Raw genomic sequence first — 9,290 nt, 5'->3', positions numbered from 1 at the left:
CACACACACACACACACACACACACACACACACACACACACACACACACACACACTCCTGATGTCTGGAGGTCAGAGGTCGCCCTTTAAAAGCAGTGTGTGTTTCCTTTGATCACACTTGTGAGTGTTTGTAAAGATGGAGTAGATTTAAAATGTTTCCTGCTTCCTCTCATCCCTCTCTTCTCTCCATCTTTGATTTTATTTCTTCTCCTTCTTCTTCTTCTGGGCCTCTCTAGCCTCCGTTCTTCTTCTCTGCCCTCATTCTCTCCTGCCGGCTGCCTCGGGTGTATCCTCAGATGTGTGAGGGCCAAAAAGCAGGGTTGTGTGAGGCTAGTGTGTGTGTGTGTGTGTGTGTGTGTGTGTGTGTTTGACCGACGTGCTAAATAGAACAAAATGGCCGTAGTGTTTGTCAGATGATGACATAAGGAACTACTTCCAAACCAATATCATACCATGTGCCACATTTCCACCAATGTTTATGTCATGTTTGTGTGTTTGTGTGCATGGGTTTGGGTCCAAAACCAACGTGCTAAATTGAGAAAAAAGTAGAAAGAAATCTAATCAGAGAAGCTAAAACAAGCATTTAGGTCTAAACCAGGACTAATCCCTCCTTCAACTCATTTCAGAACTAACTGAACCAATTTACGAACCTTAGTGTTTGACAGATATTGATTGACCTTAGGAACTACTTCCAAACAAAAGTCCTCTCATGTGCCGAGTTTCCACCTTTGTGTATATTCATATGTGTGTGTTTGTGTGCACAGGTTTGGTTCCAAAACCGCCGAGCTAAATGGAGAAAGAAGGAGAACACAAAGAAGGGTCCGGGGCGGCCTGCTCACAACTCCCACCCCACCACCTGCAGCGGCGAGCCCATGGACCCCGAGGAGATCCAGCGCCGGGACCGAGAGCGAGCCGAGAAGAAGAAGAGGAAGCAGGAGAGGAAGCTGCTGAAGTCGCAGAACAAACTCCTGTCAGGGGACAGCTTCCACACGCCGGGGGGCTCGGAGAGCGACAGCGGGGTCTCCCAGTTCACCGACAGCGAGCAGCAGTGTCCGAGCGTCAGTGGGAGTATTCACCTCGACCTGCCTGCCTCCAAATCTGCTGACCGAGGACACCCAACTGAATCCATCTGTGACCAAACACGACACGACTTCAGCCCACTACAGAACCACCAAAACCAAAGAACCGCAGGGGAACCGGAGCAGGTTTCTCCGGGCAGCTTCACGCTCAGCTCCAGCCCCGGAGGTCCCAGATCCTCCGCCCTGCAGAAACGAAACCCTTTCAGCGTGGAGAGCCTCCTCTCCGACGTCACGCCTCGACGGAAACCTCAGCTGGACTTCCCCTCGCTGCCCAGCCAGAGGACTCTCATAGGGAAAGGCCACTTCTTGCTTTACCCAATTACCCATCAGCCCTTGGGTTTTCTGGTGCCCCAAGCAGCCCTGAAGGCCTCGCCGTGTCTGGGACAGATGTTTGTGCCGAGTGAAGGAAGCCCTGACCTCTCCAGCTTTGTCTCTAAGCCTCTACACTCGGATCATACGGAGCACAACAATCACATTAGCAATAGAGCGGCTGGAGACAGAGGTGACTGCAGCAATGCAAGACTTCCTGTTTCTCCTCCGGCTAACAGTGAGGCTCAGGGCAGAGACATTAAGGAGGAAAGGAGTTTGAAAGTTCTCAGCAGCAATGCAAGATTCCCTGTTTCTCCTAACATTGAGGCTCAGGGCAGAGACATTAAGGAGGAGAGGAGTTTGAAAGTTCTCAGCAGCAATGCAAGATTCCCTGTTTCTCCTAACATTGAGGTTCAGGCCAGGCTCAGCTCCTCTCCGTGCAGAGACAGTATCGAGGAGAGGAGTTTGACAAATGGCTGCCAAGCTGCCGAGCTGCGTGCCGAAGAGAAGGGTGCGAGCGAGGCGTCTCCAGCCCTCTCCGAACGTCTCAAGGCAAACACAGACTGTCAAGAAACACCCGGAACAGATGGAGAGGATGTCGATATGGACTAACACTTTGCAAGGAGCGCAAACATAAACAAAGGACCAGGAACAACCGCTCAGACTATTCAAACATTCCCAAAGCTCTGCTGAGACACTTGGAAAAACATATCAGGAATCAGGAGACCTAATTCTCATCTATTTTTTAATCATCACGTGTGATCAATCCAGATGGCGCCCCTTTTAAAAAGCTAGTGGCTGTCTTCATATTTGTAGGCCTTTAGAAGCAGGTTCTTTCTCTTTTTTTAGTGACCTATTAAAATCTAGGCGACAATAAACATCTCACACACAACAAAAATCCTCAGATATTGTAAAAAAAACGAGATATTTATATGTAAACACTTTTGATAAATAAAGTTATTGTTTAAATTGAATCACTGTTTTTCTAGGAGCATATTGAAAAGGGGGTGGGGGTTGCTGTGTGGCAGAACCTTGGAGTTTTGTCGTGTTACAGCAGATAAATCCTCCTTTTTCTCTGTATAGGAGGCTCAAGTCCGTCTGGCTGTTTGTATTTATTGCTTTAACAAATTTATTCATTTGAAAGGCCGAGCTGGAATGAGGTTAGTGGCTGCGGGCTATAAGGACCCTGCGCCTCCTGCTGAGTTTTGATATGAAAGTAATTATTTTCCCACTGGCTGCCATGGCTCTGGAGGCAGTTTTTTTTTTCTTCATCCTCCTCCTCCTCCTCCTTTCAGCCCCAAAGGGTTATTAGACATTACCGATTTCTAGTGATACGGAATCACATAAACTTCCTACAATAATAGAATTAGCATGAAAGGCAGAGGGTGTCAAATTGAAATGGGGAAATAATAGCCGTGCCAGCTGCATCGTGTGTGTGTGTGTGTGTGTGTGTGTGTGTGTGTGTGTGTGTGTGTGTGTGTGTGTGTGTGTGTGTGTGTGTGTGTGTGTGTGTGTGTGTGTGTTTGGGGGTGTGTGTGCGCATATCTATTGAGGGGGAGGAGATGGGGGAGATTCGTGGGGCGGAATTTTCATGAGCTGCCTCGGTTGTCAGACGGCCCTTGTAGTCGGCTATATTAAGATAGATGTTCGATGATATCCCTCATTGTTCTGTCGCTTATATTGATGTTGCTGCGTTATCGCCCTATTGATCATGTGTCGCACATAATAGGACAGGCGCGCGCCCGTCTGCCGTGCGCCTTTTTCCACAAAAGCGCCCGAGCCCCTCGTCATTTGTTCTAATAGGACTGTGAGTCCCTGAGGGGGAGACAGATAAAGATATAGGAGAGGGAGAGGGGGAGAGGAGGCGAGTGGCTTGCATTAATATTTTTATAACCACTTTTTGGCTGAATAAAAGAAAGAGGAAGTGGCTGAATTAAAGATGTTTAGAAGAGACTATTTGCAGATGTGTGTTTTTATTCAAGGTATAGAATGAAAAGTGGGAGTTTTCCCCCCTAAATGAAAAAGTGCATTTATTTAAAGCCACTTAGACCTTAATCCTATTTATAGATCATAAACACTTAAAATAAACACACTTAAACACTGTTCCTTAACATTAAGTAATATTCTCGGATTGGAGAGGGAGAGAAGAGGCGAGGGCGTGCCAGGATTGCATTAATAAAACAAAATGTGAGTTGAAAGAGATTGAATTTAGGATGTTTAGAGACATGAGAGGAAACTCCCTTAATTGGCAAGTGTGTTGGTATTCAAGCTTAAAGTGAAAAGTGGGAGATTAAAGTCAATATACATGTAAAGGGAATTTTCTTCCAAAGTGAAATCATTCATGCATACAGTACACAAACAGTGTTCCTAAATACTAAGTAGTAATTTTTCTCTCAAAACAATATCAAAGTTAATTGATTAATGGCCAGTCAGCCAAACTTCACAGGTGTAATGATTGTCTTTAAAGGGAAATTGGCTGAATTAAATATGTTTAAAGACACAAGAAAGAGACTCCTAAATGTGCCGATGTGTGTTTTTATGTAAGGTTTGTAATGAAAAGTGAGAGATGTAACAAAAAATGAAGTGGGTTTTCCTTCAAAGTTAAATCATGCATTTCCTCTGGGTCACATCTTCAAAAATAACCGCCAAAATGTAATCAAATATTTGTTTTAAGTGAACATTTAAAGTGTCTTTAGGAAGTATGGAGTGGATATTCAACTTGATTTCGTTAGATTGTAGAGGTGTTCAAGCCTTAAATATTTCTTAAGCCACTTAGACCTTAATCCATTTATTTAAAGATCAGAAACACTAAAAGCTTAAGGGCATTTATAATGGCCAGTTAGCCACACTTAAATAAAGATGGAAAGTGGCTGAATTAAAGATGTTTAGGAGACTAAACTCCTGAATGTGGAGGTGTGTGTTTTTGTTGTTCCAAGGGTGAGAATGACAAGTGGGAGATTTAATCAATTATGAAGTGAGTTTCCCCCCTAAAGTGAAATAATGCATTTTGTTAAATCACTTAAATCTGAAGCCTCAATCCAAACACTATTTTCAATTCACTCTAAGCCTGTCAAAACTAAAAGGTTATTAAATAACAATAAGCTAATAGAAGTTTTAGACACAAATAAATAAAATACTTGAATAGCCAGTCAGGAGAAGAGGACTCTGCTAAATGTATTTGTGTTTTTATTTAAGGTTTAGAATTGTGAGATTTATCAAAAATTAAAGTGAGTTTTCCTCCTAAATCATGCATGTATCTTAAGCCACTTAGACCTTAACCCTTTCTATTTATGCATCAGAAACACCTACATCTAAGTTAAGAGAAGTATAAGAGAATAATAATAAGTCAAATACTTATAAAGGGCGGTGGTGGCGAAGTCCATAGGGACTTGGCTTGGCAACTGAAGGTCACCAGTTCAAGTCCCGGAAAGACCGAGGTGTCCCTGAGCAAGGCACTACTCTAACACTAGTATGGGTCAAATGCAGAGAAACCTTTTTCGTTAGTACCTGAAATGACAATACGTTCAATCTTCTTCAACTTGAATGGCCAGTCAGCCAAACGTAAGAGAAAAGAAAAGAAAACAAAGGAAAGAAACAAAGCAACAACAAAAAACAACAACACCAAAACATCACATAAGGAAAAGGAAAAAGTGCAACACCCTCATCTGAGTCCTACTGGAGAAGTTATGGTTACCTCTACAAAAAAAAATTATAGTATAAGAAAGGGGCTTACAGTAATTGAGGATGTTTTTAGAAATAATAAGAGACTCCTACATGTTGCAGGTGTGCTTTTTCCCCCCAAGGTTTAGAATGAAAAAAGGGAGTTTTCCCAAAAGTCACTTCCTCAGAAACACCTTCATCTTTTCAATTCAATGTTACTGTAGGCTTTGGATAATCTACTTCCAAATACTTTAATAGCCAGTAAGCAAAACGTTAGAGCTATTATGATATTATAAGACACATAAATAAGAAATTGGCTGAATTAAGGACGCTTTGGACAGAAGAGGACTCTCCTAAGTGTTTGTGCTCACACGTGCACTGTCTGGTCGTGAACGCGCGTCCGTTTAAGAAAGCGTGTGTTCAGCTCGTGAAGAGTAAACTCCACCAATTCCCTGGAAACTCAATTCCCAATTATTAAAACCATTAATTCTGTCCGTGTTGACAGCCCGGCTAAATATCCCTGATCCCTCCCGGTCACCTCGCCTTTATTTGCAAATAAATTGAGGGGGATCCGAGGGACAGGGCTTTACTGCGCCGACCCAAAATGAATTTCCGTGCCTGAGTCCCTTTAATAATATTTACATAATTTTCGCTCAGTGACTCTGCTATTTGCGCTGTAGGAAGCAGGGGGGGGGGGGCTTATAGGAAAATAATTAGACAGGAGCAGGAGGAGGATGGGTTAAAGCAGAACACTAAATTCCCAGACAGCTAAAATCAATGAAAGTAATAACCCTATTATTTAATTCATAAGGACATTATTTTCCCATAAGGCCTCGGGAAACGTCCCCTTCGACCGAAACAATCACATTAAATCCTTCATTCCGCGTGCACTGTGTGAAATTTCTACTTTTATTCTGGCTTTATTATAATCGGTTAGTTTCAAGAGTGCGATTAATTAGAAAAAATGGGTCTGATCTCCCTTCAGCAAGGCTTTTATAATATGTGTGTATATGGAGACACAGCGAGCTTTTATAATCAGCCTTTGTAGTAGATTAAGGGCGATTTTACAAATAATGAAATAGCGATGGGATAAAAGGGCTACTATTTAACTTTAAAACTACTTTGGACTTATAGAATAGGCTTCTATTGTATAAGAGGCAACATCTATGCACTTGGAAGATTCAACCAGAATGTAAAATATCATATTTACTAGCTTATATTCTCATATGTTCATTTTGACCTGCCTTTTGATTAAAGGCCTCAGGGAAGTGCATCCTTTATGTCAGTAAAGAAAAGAAAAAATACGATTCTATATTACTCTGAACTCAATTCAAGAGGTATAATCTAAAATATGATAGTTTTGTGCAAATAAGCTTAAGAAACATACTTTTATCAAGCCTACATGTAATTGTAGCTGCTCTTAGTATTGTTTTGGCTATAGCTGCGTGTGCATGCCAAAACAACGAGAATCCTAACCTTTCTTTGTCACTTTTGGGAAGAAAAAACAAATGTGTTTACTTTCAGTGCAAACATATGAGTCATCTGACTATGATCTTGCAGGCTTTTAGTTTAAAAATGATCTTTATGTTCTCTAAATGGCCCAGAGCCGCTGACAGAGGTTTCAGGCCCAGTGTGTGTGAGTATATCACGGTTTGTGAGATGCTCTCTTGGCTGCAGGCCCTGCGGATCAAAGCCTGTAAAGCCTGAAGACAAAAGCTGCTAATTTAGCCCGTGTCGGAGCAGAGGAGGCGATGGAGAGCCAGAGAAGGGTGGAGGGGGTTATATATAATAGCTTCTCGAAATTATAATTAATTGTGCAAATTTGTTTCTATTAAATAAAAATAACACGTATTGAAGAACTCAATTAGCGTTAATGAATCCTGCTTCTAAATTGCGTAAGGACGTTATTTCTCTGATGCTCTGGGTTCTTATTCCTCCTCTCTTGGAGGTTATAAGGCAGCCATTGGACTCTCCTCTCCTGTTTTTTTTCCCTTGGCTCCTCTTGAGAATTGGCAATGGGGGGGATGGAGACGGGGAATGTGGAAGGTGCTAAATTAGCTGGCTGATCCGCGCTCATTGCCGCATACACATCCCCCTATTACTGCGCCCGCGTGCCGCTTAATATTCCGGGCATGGCGGGCTGCGTCTAGATAGCAGATTTATCAAATGGGAAAATGAATGTATGATGATCAGTTAAATTGAAAATCAGCGCCCGGGTGACAGGCCGCTCTGACACCTCGGTAATTAGAAAGAAAAATGATGGCGTCCGAATGCATAATAGAGCAAAAACAATTTACGCTATCCCCCCACGCCGTAATGATCGCGCGTTCAAATTGAAAATTTCTCCCGGGTTGAAATTGAATTCATAAAGTGTGATGCATGAGCAGCACGGACCCAGCGGGGGTGGAGGGGGTGGCTGTCCGGTTCTGCTGGGGTTGATCGATTGGTCGTTTGTGTTGGAGCCACCAAACCATCTCTCTCTCTCTTTCTCTCTCTTTCTCTTTCTCTCTCTCTCTCTTTCTCTCTCTTTCTCTGTCTCTCTCTCTCTGTGTCTCTTTCTCTCTCTCTTTCTGTCTCTCTCTCTCTGTTTCTCTCTCCCGTTCTCTCTCTTTCTGTCTCTCTGTCTCTCTCTCCACTCAGAGTCAGTGTTTTTTGTTTTAGATCCATAGATGTACAGATCATTTAAACCTCAAATCCTGCAAGATTATAGTCAGATGACTCATATTTTTGTATTTTAATTTGGACACATTGGTCTTTTCTTACCAGTATTGACAGAGAAAGTTATGTTTCTGGCCCAAAATGTCCCATTGCTTCTGTTCAGGGTCTCAGTTGTAAAACATGGCAATGTGGTTTAGGATTAAAATAAGAAATGTACCTCCCAAATCCCAAAGAAGTCTATTTTACAGAGCTGGAGCTGTATAACAGTTTAAATGAGAAGGTACATCTCTCTTGAGTCTAATTGGCACCAAAAATAAGTTGGAAAACAAACTGTGCGTTTCATTGTCTGTCACACAAATACTTTTTAGCAAACAACATATTATACATATGTAAAGGTTATATATAACACATGTACTATTATCTTCTTTGGTGTAGTAACAATGCTATGAGGTCAACTTTTCAACTTATTGGGGTTAACTGAAGTGTAAAAGTGACTGTCTTTCTAGAACTCAAAATCATTTTAACACATATTGATTGCTACTAACCGTGTATTTGAAGCCTACAGTGATAGAGGAAGTTTATCCTTTACTTGAGGAAAGGTTCAAAGGTTGAAAGGGCTTTATTGTCATATCAAAATGATGAAACACATAAATCCCAGCTCCTCTAACAATGCAATATAAATATATATAAGACATAAAACAAAATAAAAAACTATAAAAATAGTGCAAGGAGAACCAGAGTAGAAATAAAATAGTTCAAGAGAATGTTGCAAGACTAATGTGCAAGTAAGTAAAGTAAGTCAAATGGAATAAGATGAGCTAAAAATAGACTGTACAATTAAATGCTGAACAGTCAAATAAAATACTGATAATTGTGATAATAGAAGGCTTTTCGTGACGTATTTATTCCATTATAAAATGGGTTTAAATTGACACTAAAGCAGAAAAACACGTCATCAGCATATAGTATTCCTCATGAGTCATATGGCAACAACTCATTGTGTGTGTGTGTGTGTGTGTGTGTGTGTGTGTGTGTGTGTGTGTGTGTGTGTGTGTGTGTGTGTGTGTGTGTGTGTGTGTGTGTAATAAGCGTTTATGGGCACAAAGCAGCTTTGGTTTGGTCGTGTTTCTTTGTTTCATTAGCCCAGTGGTTGTAATAAATGCCAACGAGCCAACGGGATAGATTTTAATTAAGTCAGTGCGAGATGAGTGGAGTGACACGTGGGGAGCGGGGCGGCGCGCTGGAGATGGAGGGGGACAGCTTTTCAATAAATCGGTTCGCTCAGGGGTTAGTCGGTGATTTCCTCGGCAAAGTGTTGGGGCCGAGCAGGACTCGCAGTAATTTGGTTGATAAATCAGCAGCGTTAGGGCATGCAGCTTGCCGCGCGACCGGTTGGTTCTGCGCGTGATTTATGTTTTACCCGGGGGTCGTACACAAGCCCATGACAGTCCAGGATGAATTAACCAGGAGCCCGAGCGCTCCTAATGAGCGGGTATTATTTCACTCACACCCCTTCCTTAAAAAAAAAAAGGAAAAAAAAGTGTGAAGGACGACCCTCCCCTCCTCTTCCTCACCTCAACTCCCC

The 9,290-nt window shown here is 42.1% G+C and overlaps 1 protein-coding gene across 1 annotated transcript in view; it reads left to right on the top strand.

Moving 5' to 3' along the window:
* Positions 1 to 2,853, top strand: part of LOC104950417 (homeobox protein unc-4 homolog) — an 8,284-nt gene extending 5,431 nt beyond the window's left edge. The window contains exon 3 of the mRNA XM_010776935.1: positions 764 to 2,853. Within this exon, the coding sequence (XP_010775237.1) occupies positions 764 to 1,999 (1,236 nt within the window). The 3' untranslated portion in view covers positions 2,000 to 2,853. The remainder of the gene's footprint in view (positions 1 to 763) is intronic.
* The last annotated feature ends 6,437 nt before the right edge of the window (positions 2,854 to 9,290 follow it).

The sequence above is a fragment of the Notothenia coriiceps genome, unplaced genomic scaffold (genome assembly GCF_000735185.1).
Source record: "Notothenia coriiceps isolate Sejong01 unplaced genomic scaffold, NC01 NC01_scaffold00017511, whole genome shotgun sequence".
NCBI classification, from domain to species: Eukaryota; Metazoa; Chordata; class Actinopteri; order Perciformes; family Nototheniidae; genus Notothenia; species Notothenia coriiceps.
Note: the sequence above shows the minus strand (reverse complement) of the source record. Positions and strands in the feature narration are given on the sequence as shown.